Genomic DNA, 22,714 nt, shown 5'->3' on the forward strand with positions numbered 1-22,714 from the left:
GAAAGCAGACGATTATAAAGGCAAAATGGTCTCAGCCCATTTAAAGCTGCTTTAATTTTTTTTTACAGTTGATCAATGATTATGTGTGATATGAATCCACAGAATTATCACCTGACGCTGCAGTGCCACACAGCTATGTAGAGTTTTAGCATCTTTCACATCTTTAGCTAACTGTTTTTACAAACGCTTTAAAACACAAAGTTAGCGTCTAGCTAGTGAACACTGTAGCATTTCAGCTAAAGAGCCTGACACAGGAGTTAGCGGAGACCAAACAGAGCTAAAATATTACATTCATCAGGTTCATAGCTTGTTTTGTGAGTGAAATGCTTCAGTTGAAAGCACTTTTAGACATTTTGGATCTGCAGCGCACCCCCTACTGGTGATGCCTGATCGTTTTTCAGCATAATAAATGCTATAAATGCTCGATCAAAGTGACAACCTTCTGTTTCCTCGCCTATCTTCCAACGAGTAATTACTCCTGACCTTCATAATCTGACCCTGCCTCTGTCCCTGACACGAGTAAGAGGAGAGCTTTGACATTTGCTGCTCTTTGTCAAGGTCACGATGACACAGCAATGTGGGGTTGCATGGACTTTTATTGATCTGGCTGTCTCGTGTTAGCTGAACAGATAGATGATAGGCACAAGGAGGAAAAAACTGAGCTCTTCTCCAGGATGTACAAGCAAGGCCACTTTGTGAGGCGGTCGTGCGTGTCCATCCATCTAGTTTTCCGTTCAACCCGGCGAAGATGGCAGGGTAATTCACTTATCTTCCACTGTGGATGGCCATTATCTCTGGGTGGTGTGCCTGTCTGCGGGTGTGTTCTGCCATGATTCATCATGGCACTCACTTAAGTATATCACAGCTGACTGATATCTGCCGTCTGTCAATATAGCTAAATTGTGGACCTTTTAAGGCTTTTCGGCTGCGCACTCTTTGCTCAGTAACACAACCTCTCTCTTAATTTATCGCATTTCTCAGTTTAGCAGTTAACTTGAAACAAGTGCAGCTATAGATATGCTCTCATTGTAAAAGCTCCAGTTTCTACATGGCTGCTTGCTGCCTTTTACGCTTATATATTTACAATGAGGGACTTAACTGACGGCGAGCAAAGCATTGTGTCATGTTTATGTCACAAAATAGCAATATAATAATAAAAAAAATATTTACATTTTCTTAAGCAGTTGGATATATATCATCCAAGTATAAAATAATCTCAACATTTAGTCTAACATTGACTCTTAAACTCTTCTTTTTCTGTTAACCAGCAGTTTCTCTTAAGACAATACTGCAGGCAGTGCTTTTGCTGCAAGTGAAGCTTTTCCTAAAAAGTAAAAAAGTATTCAGGAAAACAGGAAAATAAGTTTTTTTCTTCTATAGCAGAGTGAAAAAGTCCATTAACAAAGCAGGTAGGAACCAGAAGCCAAAACAGCTGGACCGCTATGGCTGGATGGCACAATAGATGATCTTGCAGCGAACACAGGGTGCATCTCAAGTCTCTTATTTGTCGTTTCCTCGCTCCTCGACCGTCCCAAAGCTCTTATTTGCGCTCCAAGGAGCGAGGATCGAGGAGTGATCTCTGAGGAGCTATGAGCGAGGATACACCAGTGCATCCTTCGCGGAAGTCTTTTATTGACCGTCACGCCCCCTTATTGGGTAATGATTGGACGCTGCAGCTGACAGACTGATCTAATACATCACAACAGATTACATTAAACTCAAGTGTATCATTGCAAATATTTGATTTGTTTTATGATTCACTGTCTAGTTAAAATCTGAGTTCATACATTTATTAGAATGATTTTTCTTTCTCTCATCAACTTTGTGGATTATGGAGACAATTAAAGTCAGAGAGTCGGAGAGAGTCTGTCAGCAAGAAACATGTTTATATAATTTATCCTCATTTCTGTTCAGTCACATGTGAAGCTGGTCATTCCTGTGTTTTAGTCCGAATACGACAATAAAACATAGGAGTCGGACAACACTGCACTAAAGTCTCTAATGAAGTAAGCAAAGGAAAATAAAGCCGCTCATCCAGCCGATCTCACCTATTGCATCTGATAAAAGCAGCCAGCTCTGCGAGTAAAATCAGCTGATGAAAGTGTGAATGAAAGCTGCTGCGTTAGGTGTTCAGATTCTGCAGTTTCAGCCTGGACGACAGGCGTAATCGGGCAAAAGTGCTGCGTTTTAAAATGAAACGTAGTAGAGTGGATGTGGTCTTGCTCTCCGTTTAATAATTAGCTGCCAGTTTTTCTCTTCATTGTAGCAAAAAAAAGCTCTACAGTAACTGTAGAGTGCTTCTAGGTTTACTGATGAAAATACAGTAACTCAGATTAAGTATTTCACCACCAAATATGCCAGCGTGTCGGCTTTTCTCTGTACAAATAGCCCATACTCGCTCTCAACTTATAATCACACAGTCACACACACGCTCAGGTGCTGAATGTGTATATATTGTACACAAAGAGATCTACAAACCACGAGGGATCTGATGTTGGGCGCTCATCACAGCGTTCTGTGCTGTTCTCAGCCAAATTCAGCCTACAGAGACTTACTCATAAGGAGAGAACATCAAATGGAAAACTCTAGTGATTTACACTAGCAAGCTAACAGGTAGTCCAAGAAAGAAGCACCAAGGAGTTACAAGACTGTATGTATTGAAAACTGACCATTCTTGTAATAGAATTTTGAAGAGCAGCATTGCGGTACCATGTCCTTGAATCTGAATCTTTTATTTAGCTGTTGAATTGAAAGCTCCCAGAAGGTAAACTGCAGCCCTGTGGAATGAAAGAAACGAAATGTTGGGCTTTTTATTTGGGCTGTGTATTTGGTTTCTGTCTCTGACACTGTAAGGTCACAGTGATCTTTGCACACAAGATGAACACTTTCAGTTTCCCTTTTATCTATGCGGTCTTCCTTTTAAAAAAAAACTTTTCGAAAATGGCTGAAATTCTCCCGGGCGCCGACTCCTTCAGTCACCTCACGGTAATGCCGGTCATCGCTCAACTAAATAGATAACAGCAGAAAGCTGTGTTTGTTCAAAGGTTTTTTCGTGCAGCTGAGTTATAGCAATTTCTGAAGCGCCGATCAGATCAGAGGGATCCAGAAAATCCAAAAAGGTGATGGAGGCGAATAAAACTCGTTTCCACACGTAGGCAGGAGGAGATTAGTGTGACAAAAGCTAAAATTGTTTTACATCTGCAGGATATTAAATGCTATACATGCTTGGTTTGCACTGCTCATTATTCTCTTACACCCTCAGACAGACTTGATGTTCTTCATTTAAACCCTAATCACATTTTCAGTGCTCTCTGTATACTTCAAGCGCTGTGTTGTTTTTTCAACTGCAGCAGGATATGAGAGATTTGATGTATAGCTTTATCCTCCACTGTGTTGAAAGTGTTGCTCATGGTGTTTGTCAACCCGTGTATCTTTCACTGCATGCACAGATACAATCTAAATTAATGCTGTTGATGATGTTGTAAAAGAATGCTGGGGCTATTTGACTGAACACATATTGTCTACGCAAAGGTTAAAAAGTAATAAACAGTGATGAACAAGAGCTTGCGATAATTATGTTGGTACGAGAACCAAACCAAAGTGAATGTATTGTATTGTATATGTATATATTGTATTTCTCGTCGAGAAAGCCAGCAGCTTAGCTTAACATAAAAAAACACAAAGCAAAATGTAAAAACATCAGCATGCCTGGCCCAGAAACAGCCCAGCAGATGTTTATTACACTTTTTAAACAAATGTGTTAATTTGTGAGCTTTAAAGGTGCTGGTAGGTGGGGCTAGCTAAGCTAGCTGTTTCCCCTTGTTTCCTGTCTGTAGGCTAATCTAGTGAAGCGTCTCTTGGCTTGAAATGAGAGCATTTGACTCTCAGAAAGAAAAGGAATAAGTGCATATCCCAGAATGTGTGACAAAAAGTTAATCTAGACATAATCCGAGCATGTCCTTGAGCTAACGTGCATGCTAGACAGCTCGTCTTATGTATCTCTTTATCTGTCTCTGCAGAAATTTCTACTACATCACCATGCTACGTGACCCTGTGTCACGCTACCTCAGTGAGTGGAAGCACGTGCAGCGTGGGGCAACTTGGAAAACCGCCCTCCACATGTGTGACGGCCGCCCGCCCACTCAGGATGAGCTCCCTGCCTGCTACAGTGGTGATGACTGGACAGGCGTGCCCCTGGCAGACTTCATGAGCTGCCCTTCTAACCTAGCCAACAACCGGCAGGTTCGCATGCTGGCTGACCTCAGCCTGGTGGGCTGCTACAACATGTCCACCATTAGTGAGCTGGAGCGAGGCCGCGTACTGCTCGCCAGCGCCAAGGCCAACCTGCGCAACATGGCTTTCTATGGCCTGACGGAGTTCCAGCGCAAGACGCAGTACCTGTTCGAGCGGACGTTCGGCCTGCGCTTCATCCGGGCTTTCACGCAGATCAACAGCACACGCGCCGCCAGCGTGGGAATCAGTGAGAAGGTGCGGTGGCGCATTGAGGGGCTGAACGCCCTTGATGTGGAGCTGTACGAGTACGCCAAGGAGCTGTTCCTGCGGCGCTACCAGTACAACCGCCAGAAGCAGCACCAGGAGGAGCGTATGAGGAGGTGGCAGGAGAGGCAGCAGAGGCAGCGGCTGCACAGGACCTATCTGGCTGAGCTGTGGAGACTCGGAGGAGGAGGAGGAGGAGGAGGAGGTGGTGGTGGGGGGAGGAAGAGGTGAAGGTGTTAGGGGAGGTAAGCACTACAGAGGACTACAGCAGCCAGGTGGTGCGGTGGTGAGGAGAGCACAGGAACTAACAACACCAATGAACTGACTGATCGCCGTTTGATTCATTGTGCTTTACTCTCCTCCAACTGTCTCCCTCTGCTGTGACTCTGCCAAAACCTCCTGCCCTCATAGCCTCATATAGCGCTTTGTTGGACTGCCGAATGGTGTCTTAATATTTATGATGGATGTATTTGTCATGGCAACATAAACATTTTGTATTGTTTTTTTTCTTATGGCTATTTTTGGCACTGCAGTTGTGAATTTTATTTATTTATTAATTAGCAAATGCTTTGAATGTTCTCAAAGCAGTGAAAATGTTTCTCAAATTTCGCTAATAATTAGTAGAACTGAAAAAAATAATGTGCTACAGGAGGAAGGCTGATTTTAGTCTCTTTTAAAAATTGTGAATGACTTGACTCTGTGTCATGTTTGTGATCTAGCGCCGTGTTGATAAGTGAAATCTTGTAGTTTGTGGTGTTTGGCTTCATAAGAATATCAAAGCACAATGTTTGTTAAAGTCTGCAGTGTGTTTTAAGCTGCAATATACAGAAACAATCAAGGCAATTTCTCACAGGAAATGTGGTCAATAAAAAATATGCAGCATCCAGTGGTGTAAATTTGTCCCTGATGGACTCTCTCTCTCTGGTACGCATGTGTACATGAATGTGTTCTACCTTGCTCCTTTTTCACAGCATGTTCTCACCATAAAAATCTGAAATCTTCACGCAGTGTGCCAACTTCTTCCACATCCACGCACGTACAGACACACTGACGCACACTGATGAGGCTTTTTTTCCGAAGGAGAGAGAGGAGAGCTGTGGGCCTGAAAGACAGCCTGTCAGAGCCAGTTTCAGCGCTCTTACATCACAGACAGAGAACATTGGTATTTCCACCATTAGCTCATTGATCACAGGCCCTTCACTTCCAAATTGATCATTTAAAGTTCAATTGACTGTGACGCTGGCGCAGCAGAAAATAGAAGAAACCCAGCGGCTTGCTGAATGCTTTTTCCTCCATAATCTGACAAACATACAGTACTCAGCGCGTCTGCCGTTCCATTTGCACTCCAGTAGAAAAACAATCTATTTCAACACATTTCCACAGACAACAGGCCTTTGAGATGTTAGGTGCAGGAATGATTGCTTTATATTAATATCCTGCGGCTGTAATAAGCACTTCCCGACCACTCCATGCAGACATTTTATTCATGAGAAGGAAAATGAGGATGAGATCAGTCAGGAGGCAGAAAAGGAAATGGCTATGTCCCCAGACCAAAATAGCCTTTCCATCCCCAGTTACAGTCTCTATTCGACTTGCCCAGCATGAATCAGAGAAAGATTAAAATGAAATAAGCCTATGATAATTAACTGTGAGTACTCTTATATTATGAGAGTCTTTGTTATTTGACAAAGATTACTAATTGTTTTGAATTGTGATCTCAACCATAAACCATGCAGGGTACTGCAGCAGAATGACATATGGTATCCAGGATGAAGCCAGTGATAGACAAATAATGTAACAGCTTCCTTTATCTATTGAGGATGTGTCTCTGTTGACGGGGAGAATTTGTTCCAAGAGGTTAGATGAAGATACACGGATGTTTGGTGCTTCTGTTCTCAAAGATTACCTCTAAAACAGTTTGTGTGTTATGTGGTAATAACGACCTCTTGGAAGAACTCCAAACCTTTGGTTCTTTTGTTGTCAGCTCTTTCTATACAGCAATGTAGGGAGCAGTATACGGGCTTTCAAAATGAGGAATGTGCTGCCTGCCTTGTTACCTTGTGGGGAAAGTGAATGCATCTGCACAGAGAACTGAGTAGTCAGATACTGTACAATCTTTCACGGATCAGTAGCTCCAGGAGGTGTTGTTGGGCTGTAAAATTATTTTATCACACTGTTGGGGAGACAAATGCAGCAGACTATTCATCATATACCAATGCTATAAGTTACATATAGTTAAACAATATGACACTTTTTATGATTTTTGAACCACACAAAATAATGTGAAGGGACTAAAAAGGGCTAGCTAGCTACAATTCTTTGCCAAGTCTCCGCCTATAAAAGCAAAAATAATTTGCTCGTGAATAATAAATAGTGTAGTTTAGTAGAAGAAAAAAAACACCGATACTCACACGTGTAACATATTTAAAAATTGGTTTGTTTTTATTATTTTCTGCATCAGTTAAAACACACAGGGAAAACTAGCTGGATATCTGGCAAGGAAAGAGTCTACAGCCAAGCTAGCAGCTCTGTGAGGCAGCTGTCCTTAAGCTGTGTCTTACTTCATATACTTCAGTTAACATGCAGTACACTGTGTACACTATGTACTTAATGTTTAGTGCATACATTTTGGCAGGGTAGTGTCAAATCGAACACGGATGTGGCACACTTAACGCAAACGACAATTGGAACATATGACCGCCTCTTCTTCCTCTTCTTCTTCTTCTTCCTCTTCTTCTTTTAATAACAAATTGTAACTGGGCAGATCATTATCAGCATAATACACCATCCAGGTACTCATAGTACTTGTCATTGTGAATTCTCTTAGGCACTTAATGTAGCAAGTGTAAGTATGAAAGGCTGTGAATTGAGACACAGCTTTAGACACAGCTGGGCTCTGAGCTAAATGCTTGTGTCAGCATGCAAACACGCTCATATAGCTTATATAATATTAGTTTAGCGTGTTAGCATGCCAACATTTGCAAATTATTACTACAAACTAAGCACAGTCGAGGCTGATGAGATGCCGTGCCTTACGAGTATTGGTGAAACTGCTACTGACAGATACATGTTTCATGTACAGTAGGCTATGTGGTAAAACTTTTCATGAAAATCACAGAACATATTTTCTGCATCAATCAAAAACCTTCTGGAAATCTGACCCACAGCTCAGAAATGCAAACTAACTTCTGTGTTTCAGGAGTACAGACTGAACCCTTCAACTGCTATTTTCATGGCTGCAAACAAAAGAATCTATTGCATTTTTAATCAGGTAAATACTCATGTGATTCCAGCCTATATGTGGAAAAGGTATAACTTCGTCTCTGGTAGGCACCCTATAATGAAGAAACCATGGCTGTCATGTAGCTTTCCTGACACGAGTCTGAGTGATTAAGCATTTAATATTCCTACAGTGTGAGGCAAAGACATAGTATACATATGTTGTTGTTAATAAACCCTGTGTTTGTTGTCTTTCTTCTTTTTTCAGTGTGCTCCCGAATTTCTTTGTGTTCTCCTAAATGTTTTCATCTAGGAGCCCTGAGAGATAAAAAAAAAAAAAAGGTGTTGGACAGTTGTCAGTCAGGCAGCAGGCATGTCCCTGCCTGCCTTGCTGATAACGGCCAGATGGAGCAGCGACCTCACCTTCGTCACCCAGCATTTCCAGTAAAAAGTGCTAAGGAAGGCTGTCCTGAACTTGTCACCTGAAAGAGTGTACAGAGCCAAGTTAAAAAACGTGTTGAATCCAGCCAGAGGCCTGGAGATAATATATGCTGCATGCACGATGTGCTCAACCATGCATGGTGTCGGTTGGTACTTTCGAGTTTCTATCCGCAACACACGCAATATGTGATATGGCAGGAAACACACCACAAACACTACGAGGATTAGCACGGTCACACGCCGCGCTCGCATCCGACATGGACTGGCTGTGTAGGGCCCTTTCGCCAACTCCTTCACTATTCCAATGTAACACATGAATACCACCGCTAGAGGGAGTAGAAATCCGAGTGCAGTGAGCAGCCAGCCATACACCCGAATGTTGTCAACGGGCACGGTGCTTGCAAAGTCCAGGCAGGAGGTATTATTGTCATGCGGCCCCAAGGATATCATTGTCAACATGGGTGTAATTTCAGCCGCGGCAACAACCCAGACGACTGAGCACGCAATTATTCCCCAAAACTTCTGCTGCACTTGTGCAGCCCTCAAAGGCTTGATCACCACCACATAGCGGAAAACTGCGAGACACGTCAGGAAGAGGATGCTCCCGTACAGGTTAAAATGAAACCCAAAGCGCACCAAGCGGCACATGAAGTCGCCGAGTGTCCACACATCCATGTTGCTGTAGTAGTAGACCAGGAAGGGCATGCTGAGAACGTAGAGGAGGTCGGTCAGTGCCAAGTTCACCATAATGATGCTGCTGCTTTTCAAGGGTCGCAGCTTTGTCAGGTATATGACGATGGAGGTTACGTTGCCCACCAGGCCCACGATGAAGATGATGGTGTAGGAAACAGGCAGGTAATAGCTTTTTATCAGTTGGTCCACGTCAGTGCAGTTGGCCATGGCTGAGCCCTGTTGGGTAACACACGTAAAATAAAACAATAAACAGAGTGGCTAAAGGGCAAGGCTGTAACAAGCATTGAGGACACCGAGATCATGCCCTCGTTTCTGGGATTTTACAATCTGCAGCTGCAGCAAATTCCATTGATGTTTGTTGACTCAAGATATTTACATTTGTAGAGTCAGCTGAGTGTGAGAAGAATTGGAAACAGTATTTAAATAATCATTTGGGGAGATAAACATTTTAATAGAACATATATACTTATACTTGAATACATAATATAATTTATAATTAAAGTGTGAAAAAATAAATCTGGTCGGTAGTCAATATTTTCATGGGGTGGGGTTTGCCTTCCTAGGGTGTGTTGACGACCAAAAAACATGGCGGCTGATCTTACATGTGCTCTTTAGTACAGTACAAAAAGCTTTTTAAACCAGTGGTTCTCAAAGTGGGGTCCGGGGACCCCCAGGTGCTTGAGGGAGGTCCCCAGAAATAAGTAGCACAGTGATCTAATGTATGACTATTTTGGTCATGGGTCATACACTTTCTGTCTCTTATCAAATGGTCCGTGGTCTAAGTTTGAGAACCACTGATTTAAACTTTAAACCTGCAGTAAACAATTTTTTGGCCACTTGGAGGCAGCGTACAAACACAATGCTAGTAGCAGCGACCGATTTTCATATCGGTCGACCGCTGATGCCGATATTCAGAAAGCATGGCGGCAGATGACTGATATATAATGCTGATCTCAAAACAAAGTTAAGTCATGTATAATTCCATTATTCCATGCAGAGTACAATATAATATACATGATTATCTTAGCCAGTAGTGCGTTGTTGCAGATGGAATTTTTATTAATTAATAAAAATAAATGGGGAAAAAAATACATTGGGTTCGGCTGTAAATTTCAGAACGTGACGTGGTGTGGTGTTTAAGGGTACAGTTTGTCAGAAGTGACAAAATTCAACTGCATTATTCTCTACAGTATATATTTAATCTAGCCAGTAAGGGTTTTAGGTTAGATCTGCTGTCATTTAGGATTATATACACTATGTTGCTATACATTATAAGTTTTGGGTCACCTGCCTTTACATGCACACAAAGGTTAATGACATCCCATTCAGTTTAATATGGAGTTGGCCCACCCTTTGCAGCTATAACAGCTTCAACTCTTCTGGGAAGGCTTTCCACAAGGTTTGAGTGTGTTCATGGGAACATGGGAAGAAGCGCATTTGTGAGGTCAGGTGTAGATGTTGGACAAGAAGGTCTGGCTCGCAGTCTCCGCTCTTATTCCTCCCAAAGGTGTGAAGAAAGGTGTCAGGTTGGGGTCAGGACTCTGTGCAGGCCAGTCGAGTTCTCCACGCCAAACTTGCTCATCCATGTCTTTATGGACTCTGCACTGGGCACTGGTGCGTCATGAGCACGAGTGCCCAAAGCAAAGTCCAGATGTCCATCAAAGTTGGGAGCATGAAATTGTCCGAAATGTCTTGGTATCCTAAAGCAATAACAGTTCCTTTTACTGGAAGTAAGGGGCCAAGCCCAACCCCTGAAAAACAACCGCACCCCACCAAACTTTACACTTGGCACAATGCAGTCAGGAAAGTACCGTTCTCCTGGCAACCGGTAAACTTTTTACAGCATTTTCACAGGATTTAGCTGACTGCTTTGACTGGTATGTAAAGCTGTGGCCCTGCATATTGATTAATGCAGCTTTAATATATATTAATATTTGTATATTTGAGCTAAATGAATTTTACATCCCTGGGAATTTGTCCAATTCCCAATTCAAATGAATACATATACAGTACAAGTTGTTGGGTGAGGAAAAAATGGGATTTGAGCAAATCATCATTCCACTTTCCCTCAGCTGTCATATCAGTGTCATTGGCAATTACTGCTTGAGGAAGGATGGAGAGAGCAGGGAAAGAAACCCAGAGGCGAGCAGACTAGGAAAGCAACAAATAATCAAGCAAACTCAGTGGGAAAGAAGCAAACAAAATCTTCTTCTCTGCTCGTCAACAGTCTGGTTTCTGAAAGCCTCTCAGGATATGACAGCGCCTATGGCACCCTGGCTTGATGGCTGCTTCCTGTAATGCTGTCACTGCAATCTGCTCTCATTATGGATGTGAGGAGATGTGTGAGGTGTCATTTACACATTGCATGTACACTCAGATTTCATAAGACAGGAACTTGTCCTCATTAAATTATAGATTATATTTTGATTTAAAAAAAATAAAAATACAAACTCTATCCAGCAGTGTTAAAATGCATACATAGAGACTGAGTCATAAAGGTAGTTTGGGGGGGGAAATAGAGTTTTCTACTCACTTTTACAGTGTCCTCATCAGCGCTAACTCCAAGCCTTCAGTGTCCCATCTCTGTTTTCACATCCATTCCTCCTTCACTCTTCCTCCTACTGTCTCCTCATCCCTTCCAGACATTCACGCCCAGGGGGAAACTCCAGCATATTTTGTTTCAAAGCCCGCTGTTGTGTGCTTCACCTTCAGCCATGCGCACATGCAGACTTCCTTGTGTCATGCTTGAGCTGATAAAGCTCATGGTCGCTTTATTTGCACAGATCGTGTTTCAGGTGAATTTGGAGAGAAAAAAGGGAGGGCAAGTGCAGCAACACATTCATTGCTTCTTGATGAATTAAACTCCCAAGTGTACCTTTTGTTCAGAAAAATGAACTGGGAGTATTTCTATAAAGTCTTTGTCATTTCTTCAAACAGGCATGTGATTACCTCAGTGCGACACCGCAGAGCTAAATGTGGCACAGACACAGACCTTGGTTTTTGTAAGGTAGTAAAGAAAGTAATAAGGAAGTTAAATTAACTCTTAAATAACAGTGCCATCCGTTTTACTAACTCAGACTTACATATTATTTGAACAGCTGCCACAGATTTATATTAGTTTTATGAGCAACTTTTATATCCCTACTTTCAAATATCAATTATTACTAAAACTGAAACTTACCTGTGAATTCTGCCCACATACTTTCACACAGTGGTTCACAGTGGTGGAAATAAATTAGATTTATATCACCCAGTAGCAGCACTTATGTTTCTGTAAAATGAAAGTTAAGCTTGTATTAACTGATGGCTAATTGGGGGCAGCGCAACACAAAGCACAAAGGTGCTGCATGGTGAGATGGCAAGCGCGTTATCAAACAGCTGCTTATTAACAGATGCACCACATACAGAGCCACATTCATTTGGAGTCGTGTTTACCTCCTGCAACTTAGTCCAATATTCACCTTCCTTTTAGCTCCATTGTGGTCCACACCAACTCCTGAGGGAAATATCTGACACAGTAGCTTCTGAAGTCCCTAACTTTGTCTGCTTTTTGGTGCTGGGCAGGTAGGGTACAATGGGTTTATCAGAATGTTTCAAGCTGCTTACTGCATCTGGAAACAGAGATGAGACCAGTGAGACTAACCTAAGTAATGAAGTTTCATTCTGTAAAACCAAAACAACGAGCGAAAAGACACTAAATCACCCCAAAGAGCAGAGGGGAAATGCACACGTGGGTGATCATTTTGTGTGTTCGTCACCCATTTGACTTTATACATTCTGTAGTCATTTGATCCATTGTTAATACAGTATAAATATAAAGATTAGAGCAGCTTTTAACTTTGCTCAAACTGGGGCCTAAAGGCTGGTTCAAGCAGGGTAACAGGAACACAGGGGTCGGACCCACATCAGGGGCGTAACAAGTTGGCACAGGGCCCTGATGCAAGATGGTCATAACGGGTCCTCCCGTCACAATCAAAGTAGCATAATGTCAGTAACAAATTAAAGAGGTGAAAGCTTGCAGCTTTAAAACTACCAGCCACAGCGAAATGCACTGCACAGTTGACACCTTCATTAAATGAAACCAAACAGCGTTCTGCAAAAAATATGAGTTATAATAGTAAGGCCAAGACAGTGAAATTGGTGTTAGAGCACCATAAGAGATTAAAACACAGCCTAACCAGTGACAGCGCACCTCAAAACATGAACACATGAATGATGACAGGGCACCTTCAAAACATATGAACACATGAGTGGTGACGGCGCACCTTCAAAACATATGAACACATGAGTGGTGACGGCGCACCTTCAAAACATATGAACACATGAGTGGTGACGGCGCACCTTCAAAACATATGAACACATGAGTGGTGACGGCGCACCTTCAAAACATATAAACACATGAGTGGTGACGGCGCACCTTCAAAACATATGAACACATGAGTGGTGACGGTGCACCTTCAAAACATATGAACACATGAGTGGTGACGGCGCACCTTCAAAACATATGAACACATGAGTGGTGACGGTGCACCTTCAAAACATATGAACACATGAGTGGTGACGGCGCACCTTCAAAACATATGAACACATGAGTGATGACAGGGCACCTTCAAAACATATGAACACATGAGTGATGACGGCTTACATTCAAAACATATAAACACATGAGTGGTGACAGGGCACCTTCAAAACATATGAACACATGAGTGGTGACGGCGCACCTTCAAAACATATAAACACATGAGTGGTGACAGCGCACCTTCAAAACATATGAACACATGAGTGGTGACGGCTCACCTTCAAAACATATGAACACATGAGTGGTGACGGCGCACCTTCAAAACATATGAACACATGAGTGGTGACGGTGCACCTTCAAAACATATGAACACATGAGTGGTGACAGGGCACCTTCAAAACATATGAACACATGAGTGATGACAGGGCACCTTCAAAACATATGAACACATGAGTGATGACAGCTTACATTCAAAACATATAAACACATGAGTGGTGACAGGGCACCTTCAAAACATATGAACACATGAGTGGTGACGCCGCACCTTCAAAACATATGAACACATGAGTGGTGACGCCGCACCTTCAAAACATATGAACACATGAGTGGTGACGGCGCACCTTCAAAACATATGAACACATGAGTGGTGACGGCGCACCTTCAAAACATATGAACACATGAGTGGTGACGGCGCACCTTCAAACCACTTCAACCTACATATGGAAAAAGATGATGATCAATGACAAAAGGGCATTATAAACTAGGCATTATAAACACATAACACAAGTGTGTGGATTGATTACTAGTCAAATAAACAAGTTTTACTTATATTTTAGGCGCACTCTCCTGAGCTTTTTCAAAGTTGTTTATTAAACCCTTTGAATCCAGCTGCAGCTCAGAGCATTCTCAGTGTGTGACAGTGTGTCCAGATTAGTCTGCCCCAGTGAGCTCTTCAGGTAAGATTTTATAAGTGTGAGTTTGGGAAAAGATCGTTCTGCAGAGGCCACAGTCACTGGGATTTTTATGAAAAGCAGTAAAACGGTGCAGACTAACGTCAACTTACCCCAAAGCTTGCAGCGATGCAGTTGTTGTCCACAAACAACATCTTGCTTAGTTCTAGTGCTGTTTTCACTCTTCAGATGCGGACTGACAGGAGTTGCGTGGGAAATGTCGAGGTTATGTCATTTCAGTAGAGTTTAATATCGCATAACTCAGTTGCTCTGCAGCAGTAAAGTGTTTCAGGCTGTAGAAGTCTGAAAGTGTCGGGGGGCAGTAACGTTACTCGTCCTCACGGTGGATGGCGCGATGCTGTAGCTAGCAGCAGGTGTCCCCTTCGGCTCCTCTTGCTCACAACTCGTGTTTGCTGCTATCAGTCTTTCTGTTTAAGGAAAATTAAAAATTTTGGTGGCTTTGCTTTTTCTTGCTCAGCTGCTGCTGAACCAGACTTTTGTGTTTGTACTCCATATAGAGTTAATTTCCCTCTTGCTGTCACTTCACTAGCTAGCTACTCTTCTGTGCGGATTTTGCTATTAAAATTACCCAGAATTCTGTGCGGGCCCACAGAATGAACATCTTTGACATAAAATCCCATGAATTCATCCTTATTCACATATTTAAACTTAATTTAGACGTACCTACTTCAGAGTTATGTGGCAATGGAGTGTTTGTGTGTAAAAGTATTTAATGTTATTGTATTGTTACTGAATATGAATGACAAGTGTAAGAGAGAGAAAGAGGCCTGACTCACTGAGTACTTTACAGACCTACTGCAATATCTCAGGGAATAATTGCACGATATGATAACTTTGTGAAAATGGTTGTTTCTAATGATCTTATAATTATACTAATTTGAGAGATAACTTAACTTACAGGCCCCGCAACTACCACGGGCCCCTATGCAACTGCCTTTCCTGCATGTATGGTAGTTTGCCAGCGCCGCTGCCCCACATCCATATGAGAGAGAGCTGATGCAGTTCAATAATTTCTAGCAATATGGAGGAACACAGGTTTATAGGATGGTGAGGCAGCAAGAGGCAAAACCAGAGAAGGCAGTCCACACCTTTTTTATATACAGTCCAAACAAATCGAACAAATCCTACAAGGAGCAAGCAAGAAACAAAAGTCCAATAGTCAGGCAATAAGGTCCAAAACATGCAGGTAATCCCTAATTAGAACACAGGACCATAACATAGGCCGATCTGGCAAGGAGTGAGTGGGAATTAACTGGTTAAGTACTGTAAGTGTGTAAATGGTTGGGGCTATCAGGTGATGTGGAAAGGAGGAAGAGTCTGAGGGCATCTGGTGGACGTCGGATGGAAAATGGCAATGAAAGGTCCTGGGGAAGCAGTAAAGTGGCTGAAGAGGAGGAACAGAGAGACAGAGACTCTGACAGCATGAGATTTTCCACAAACACAAATCACTCCTACTTCCGTATGTTGACAGTGAACTTCAGAGCAAGATGCTTTTTCAGACTGTATTTGCGATTTGACTGATGGGTGCGCTTGACAAGCAAGACATGTTTTACTTTTCCTGTCAAAAGTCTGTCCATCTCATATATGTCGTTTTGCTTTCAGAACTAATCTTGGTAACTTGAATATTGCAAGCCTTTGCAGAACACTTTTGCTTCTTTATTGTTCCCAAATGAATCAGATTCACAAACCTTTTTTCAGAGCTATTATTATTATTATCAGATATTCAGCTTTGGTTTCACGCAACATTTATGCCCCCAAGTCCCACAGCTCCTTCCACAGCTTGAAGTTTAACTTAATGAACAGCTTTTTTCCAGCAGTTTCACTTCTCTCAGTTTCACTTCTCTCTGTGCGTTAGATTTCTGTAGACTGACACTTGAACTTCACTTGGTGCTTACACTTAAATTGACACTTCCTTTACAGCTCCAGTGGTGTACATGTTCATTTTAATGTGATGTAAAATCCTCATGTGTCATGATCCAGTTAATGTAAGTGTAAACTGTTATGACTTAGCGTGAATGTATTCATTCAGCGTGAGGGTAAACTGCAGAGATGTATCTAAACTTTTTGTCATTTGTGTTGTTTCCATTTCTGGAACTTGTGACACATGTTTGAAGATCATTATGATGTGTTTAAATGTCAAGACTTCACATGCTATTAACCCAGTCCCACATCCTTGTTTACCTGAAAGTACAAAGAAGCTACAGAAGCTGCCCTCGACGTGGTGAGGCAGTCTCTAATGTCACTTTTCTTTAGATCACACACACTCAAAAACAGTAAAGGAAGCAGGAGTTTACAAATGTTTATTTTACAAAAGAAGAGCTAGAAATGATGTAAACAGAGATTTATAGATCAATCTAAATTGTGGCTTCTTTTTTTTTTTTTTATTGTGGGGAGGATGCAGTCTTTGAAGAGGCAGCAGAGCCAAGTGTTTATAGTACAGATAAAAATCATCTGAGTTCTGAGAAAAATTAATGTCAAAGATCAACTTGACACACAGAAATCCGAGTGCAGAGGATGAGACGCCTTGGAGGCAGCTCACTTGGGGAGGAGGGGGGTGTCAGGAGGTGTAGTTGGAGGGGTAAAGAAAGAAATAAAGAAAGAAAGTGATTCTGTCTACAATTTTGGCATCCTTGCAGCATTGAGGCGCATGGACACACAGGAGGAGCCGGCAGCGTAACGCATCTCCCTCAGCATGCCACTCCACTGCTTCTTATCGTCCTCGTACCTAAAAAGACCGAGAGGAGTGTTCAGATCTCGCAACAAACACAATGGTAACCAACCAAAAAATGCAAATCCCATAACTTGAGAAGACTTACTGCCAGACGTCAGTGACCTCTGTGGGAGCCACCTCCTTGTTCTCCATCTCAACCATTGCGAAGCCGCCCACAGCGTACAGGGAGCCACCGCTGCACAACAGGTTGACAGAGCTCCTCTCCTGGGGAAACTCTGTGAAGGGCTCCCACCTGAGGCGACACAACATTAGGAGAAGGTCAAACGTAAGATGGAGCTCTCAATTTAGATGCCTGTTGTATCTTGGTACATTCATCCAAATTCATTTTTTTAAGCAGCTAAGTTAACTGAGATGTGGTATATGGAGGCCAAAAGACATACATTAAATACATACATATATATATATATATATATATATATTATATATATATATATATATATATATATACATATATAAGAAAATGTGAAATAAGCAATGTAAAAATAAAAATACTCCTTATTTTCCGCTTTATTATAGGAAATGCTTATCTTTCTCCATGTTGACACTTTTATTTGATATCTTCAAGCTGAGAGAGCCAGTGCTAACGGCAGCCTTTTGATTCAAATTTGTTGTTTCAGAGAAAAACATATAAGTTTGTTTGGAGCTTGATAGTTAGCTGGCAGTTTGTGAGCCTGCTTGGGCGGCTGGGGGCATGTGATATAACGAAACACGACATTACGAAATAAATGTGACATGAAATGAAATTGATATCAAAACACATACAAAAAGATTTTCTATTATTTGAAAATAAAAATGACAAGATAATATTTTATCATAATGAGGAATGTATTTCACAATTTATTGGTTTAATTATATCTTTGAGATATATTTAATTTTTCTGTGTTCAATTTATTCATGTGTTCATTTCATGATGTGTTATTTATTCATATACTATTCAACATTTTGGGGCTCGAAAGTATGTGGTAGTTATATGATTAATGCTAAATGTCAAAAAGCTGATTGTAGAAAATGTATATGATTTTTAACACAATTCCCCAACTGAAAGGTAAAACAAGCCCAAACAGAATCGTACTTGTTTGTTGCAAAGTCATAGGCTTCGCAGGTAGCAGTGAGGCCTTCCTCATTGACTCCACCAGCCACCACGATCTTGCCGTTGTGGATGACAGCGCCGAACATGGCTCTGGGCGTCTTCAAGGCCGCGAGCTCCCTCCACTCAGACTGCTTGTGGTTGTACACAAACATCTTGTTGAGGGCTTTGCTGTGGAGATGAAAGGAAGACAACAACTGTGGGATTTTTTTTATGTCAAAAGATGTTTGATGAAAAAGATGAAAGATGAAAAAGCACTAAATAAGTTAGGAAGGAAACAGAATATAAATCAATGAAAAGAAAGCGTTATAGGACAAAATACAATAGAGAGAGACGAGAATAATCAACAGAAATAAGAAAGAAAGAAAGAAATTAGAAAACTAAAGGATAAGTGCACTAAGTTTCTTTAAATACATTTAAAATACACTAGATTGGTTTTAGTTTGGACAATTAATCTACAATTTGGAGGTAACATCCTGAAGTTTTACTCCAACTTCAGATACAGTTTGATGTTGCGTCAAATATCTGACAACAAATACTATAGAATGGGACAGGATTAAAGCTAATCTAATCTGGATCAATCCTGGATATAGTTGATTGAAAATGAAATTCAGGATACTGTCTGTATTGAAGGCATCTACAAGAGGATTCACCTGGACATAACAGATACAATTTATTAGATATTAAAAATAGTTGCATGGCAGATAAGGATGAGATATTTTAAAACAGCACAATCTAAATATATGATAAGAAATGTAATACACTTTGGGAGGATCAGGTCAGTTAGAGATCTCCTTCTTAAAACGTACTTTTATTGGAGAGCCAGATTTTCTTTGAACTGTCTTTTATTTCCTTTAAGGACGTTTTTCTTTTCCTATTCTTACCTTTGCTTACACTGTATTGGTTTTTATACATCAAATACTTGTTTTAACCTGACATTTTATTTTGCTGCCTTGGTAACAGGGGTTTTGAAAAGTGCTCTATAAATAAAGAGTATCACTGTTATTGTAAGGGTGTGGTCTAACAAGTACAACTTATTGTCAGTATACGGATGCAGTCTCTAAATTATAAATATATTTAAGTCTACAAGTTAGGTTATGATGAGTGTATGTCTGTATGCAGGTTTCTATTCTATTCTAACTGGGGAACATAAATAACATGTATCCATGTATTTGTTCATACCTTGGTTTAATTTCTTCTTTCATTTCTTGGGTCGTTTAAAAAGAGAGCTCAATGATGACATTCACTCTCTGATTAAGGCTTTCACACCTACTTTTTTGAGACAGAGCCCCACCTGAATTCAGGGCAGGAGAGGCACACCTGTTTCCTCTTGATGATTAGCAGTGTTGTCTTAGTGTTGAAAACACTAAATCGACTGATCAGCTTATTATTAGATACAGTATTTAAAATCCTAAGTTGTGAGGACTTGTCGCCTTTTGTGTTCATGTATCACTGTTGTATTCAGTGCTTCACTCTTGCACAGGATCAGTATTTTCTTTACTGTTGTGCATTACACAGTCCTGGACTGTAACAGTGTAATTGTTGTCTATGATGTAGCCCTGCAGTCTGCCAGACCCCAAACAGCTGCAGCTCACAGCACAAGCTCTCTCTCTCTCATATTCACACACAAACATGCATTTACTCACTTGTCATCTGTCTTTCCTCCAATGCAGTAGACAAGTCCTTTGTGGGAGACGACAGAGTGGCCGTGGATCTTCAGAGGAAGCTTTTTGGTCTCACTCCACTTCATCCTCCTGAAGAATTCATATTTAAGTTTAAATTAAGTTAAAATGATGTCCATCAGTGTCATTTTGCTCCCCTGAATGTGTTGCTGCAATTTTGTTCAAAACCTCAAACGCTTCCTTGTCGCATGTGTGATTTCAAACCAAATCAATTTGGATTTGTGTTAAATGTAAAAAAAAGTTAAGTATCTTAAGTATAAATCCAAGAAAAAACAACAAAACAGATTATTAAATGTTATATAGGAAGTAATTTTGTTAATTAAAAACTGTACAGACTGGATAGGAAAAAGGGGCGGGGGGGGGGCAAAGAGGCAAATAACAGCACTGACTCAACATCGTAGCACATCACGGTATCCAGCGACTCGTTGGTCTGGAGGTCTTTTCCAGCCACAGCGAACAGCAGGTTGTCGCTCTCTCCGATGTTGAAGAGGCATCTTGGAGAAGGCATGGGTGGCAGGGCGACCCATTCAGATGTGAGTGGATCCAACTGTGTGGAAAAAACAAAGTACATTAAATCATGGTGCAGAGAAAGCCCCCATTAGCTCTGTATCTTTATCTCCTCATGAAAAAGAGAATGAATCATCGTACTATGTGGGATTCACATATTGATTATGCTGTAAAGTACAGGCTTGGGGGCTTAGACCTGAAGGGAAATCCATCAAGTGATTGCAGAAGGTTTAGGAAAAACTGTTTCCCGGTCATTCTTGCGTTGAATTTCGGTTCTCTGCTTTATATGTGGATTAAGTTCCATTAAGGCATTGAAATCAAGTACACAAGAGAGTTTAGGTGAGGGACACTTTGTGAGCTAATGCTAAGTGGATTGTTTTCACAGATACTCACAACTTTTATAATATAATAATAACTATATAATAGTTGGACATGTTGGGAAATGCACTTATTTGATTTGTGTTACAGGTCACTCATGTGCACAGGTGATTATATTTGATTAAGATTGCGGCATGAGGAAACACGCTAGTCTGACTCTGTCGAAAGTTAAACAAAGAATGACCTGCTGGCACATCTAAAGTTCACTAATTAACATGTTATATCTTGTTTAACCCTGTTTATATTTCTGTTTGATCCATAAAAACACTTTAATATTACCCACATTTTTATGCAGACTTTTAAATGTAGGGAGCGATAAAATAGAGGAGTATCAAATAGTTACCAAGTAGACGTAACATTGCAGTGGTACATCTTTGTTTTCCTCATCCACAAACAGTCCTCCAATGATGTAGAGCTGGTTCCTCTGTGACGCCAGGCTGACGTGGTTACGTGGCACCTGCTCTGACATGGCCGCCAGGAAGCACTCGTTCTCGCTGACATCATATGCCACTGCTGCCGTATCATTGATCATCATGATGAAGTCACGCACATACATGCCATGTCTGCGGTTGTCATTCAGGAAGCCGGGGAATGGGTTGTCCTCCTCACCTCCTTCCTCGTCGGCCCCCTCCTCCCCTTCCTTCTTCTTAGGTTTCTCTGGAAGCTTCCCTTGAAGGCATCCCTGATGACCTGGATCGTCTTCTGGAGCTCCGGGTCGGCCCTGATGATCTCATCAGTCTCCACTCTGTCTTTGAAGTACTTCTCTGGTAGCAGGCGGAAGCGAATGCAGTTGAAAGCATCTTTCAGGACCTTAATGCGCTCCTTGTCCTGGCGGACCCAGGCCATGACCGCCTCAAACACCAACTCCTCCTTCTCCACATTCAGCGAGTCTCCACCGATGATGGCAAACAGTTCATGGGCTGCGAGTTTGAGGAACTCCTCATTTTTGTAGAGGAGCTCGAAACGGTCAGCAATGTAGTTGCGTGCAGCTACAGCGAGCCTGGGACAGCTGAGCACCAGGCCCATCCTGAAAATGGCCAGGCAGTTGCCCAGGGACAGCTTCTTCTGAAGGTAGTTGACACAGACCGTAAAGACAAAGGGATCTGGAATCTGTTCGCCACAGCAATTATATCCTGTACATTGTCATCGGTGAGATCAATCTCAGCCGAATAGAGGTACTGGATGATCATGTCCAGGATGGAAGGGTTGACATCCTCCAGGACCACCTCCTTGTGTTCTCCACCTCCTTCCCATCCTCTGTGAAGAAGATCTCCCTGAAATAAGGGCTGCAGGCGGCCATAATCAGCCGATGGCAGGGGAAGCTGCGGTCGCTACCTTAAGGTGCAGTCCACAAACTTGTTCTCATTCAGCAGCTCCTCAGCCCATCCTGGAGCAGGGTGCTCTGAAACAGGCGCAGCTCCTCCTTGATGGCGTTGGGGTCCATGGCGTGTCAGGACAGAAAACAACGGGTGAACAAGGCGGTCTGTGGAGAGAGGAAGGAGACGGTGGCCACAGGTCTTTTTGGCACTCGGTCCTGGCTAGAAAGGGCAGAGCAGAGAAAAGGTTCCCAATGTGAAGACCCTGCAATTAATCCCACCCCACTCTAAATATAGCTCCCTCTGCCCCCTGCTTGCTTCAGCTCCAGTGGAATCTGACGTGGCCAAATCATAGCGCAACACAGGCCTTGGCTTGAGCAGCTGCTGTCACAGACTGAAAGAAGCAACTGGCTGCACAGGCTGGGGATGTGCCACCATGATCAGCTCCAAAGGTCATGTGTCCGACTAACCGTGGGGACAATGCTGTCAAAGTCTCGAATAGCTTGCCTCAAGTTGTACGTATGACTGGGAGGATATTTCGAGCAGTTGCTGTCACATTAAAAAATGGGTGTACTCTGTAGACAGATCATCTTTTTGTTTGTATCTGACTTTGAATGCTCCATATTGCGCCTCTCTAGTCTTTTCAACCACTTTCACACTTACCATTCACACA

General features: G+C 42.0%; 1 protein-coding gene and 2 pseudogenes across 4 annotated transcripts; 1 reads left to right on the forward strand and 2 right to left on the reverse strand.

Moving 5' to 3' along the window:
* Positions 1–4,019: 4,019 nt before the first annotated feature.
* On the forward strand, positions 4,020–5,393 carry LOC119884860 (annotated as a pseudogene).
* Positions 5,394–6,944: 1,551 nt separating this feature from the next.
* Positions 6,945–14,865, reverse strand: LOC119884859 (2-oxoglutarate receptor 1-like). 4 transcript variants are annotated; one of them, XM_038695153.1, is made up of 5 exons: positions 14,433–14,862; positions 12,312–12,461; positions 12,032–12,121; positions 11,384–11,619; positions 6,945–9,066 (listed from the first exon to the last, which is right to left on the reverse strand). In XM_038695153.1, the coding sequence occupies exon 5, from the start codon at positions 9,055–9,057 to the stop codon at positions 8,077–8,079; it is 981 nt and encodes a 326-aa protein (XP_038551081.1). In that variant the 5' UTR covers positions 9,058–9,066; positions 11,384–11,619; positions 12,032–12,121; positions 12,312–12,461; positions 14,433–14,862; the 3' UTR covers positions 6,945–8,076. The 4 variants fall into 4 exon arrangements, 3 of the variants coding, with proteins under 3 accessions (XP_038551081.1, XP_038551080.1, XP_038551078.1); XM_038695152.1 differs by having other exon boundaries at positions 11,384–11,819; XR_005441095.1 differs by lacking the exon at positions 11,384–11,619 and having other exon boundaries at positions 8,138–8,198; positions 14,433–14,865.
* A 1,758-nt stretch (positions 14,866–16,623) lies between these two features.
* Positions 16,624–22,289, reverse strand: LOC119884858 (annotated as a pseudogene).
* Positions 22,290–22,714: the final 425 nt, after the last annotated feature.

This window comes from Micropterus salmoides, unplaced genomic scaffold (genome assembly GCF_014851395.1).
Source record: "Micropterus salmoides isolate LMB-PRFRI ecotype aquatic unplaced genomic scaffold, ASM1485139v1 Ms_hic_scaffold_3728, whole genome shotgun sequence".
In the NCBI taxonomy this organism is placed as follows: Eukaryota; Metazoa; Chordata; class Actinopteri; order Centrarchiformes; family Centrarchidae; genus Micropterus; species Micropterus salmoides.

Coding starts and splice junctions, on each gene's coding strand:
- LOC119884859 (XM_038695150.1), bottom strand. CDS start 14,474: ATGTTGTTTGTGGACAACAACTGCATCGCTGCAAGCTTTGGG. Junction 9,067..14,432: donor GCATCGCTGCAAGCTTTGGG/GTAAGTTGACGT, acceptor GTTACCCAACAG/GGCTCAGCCATGGCCAACTG.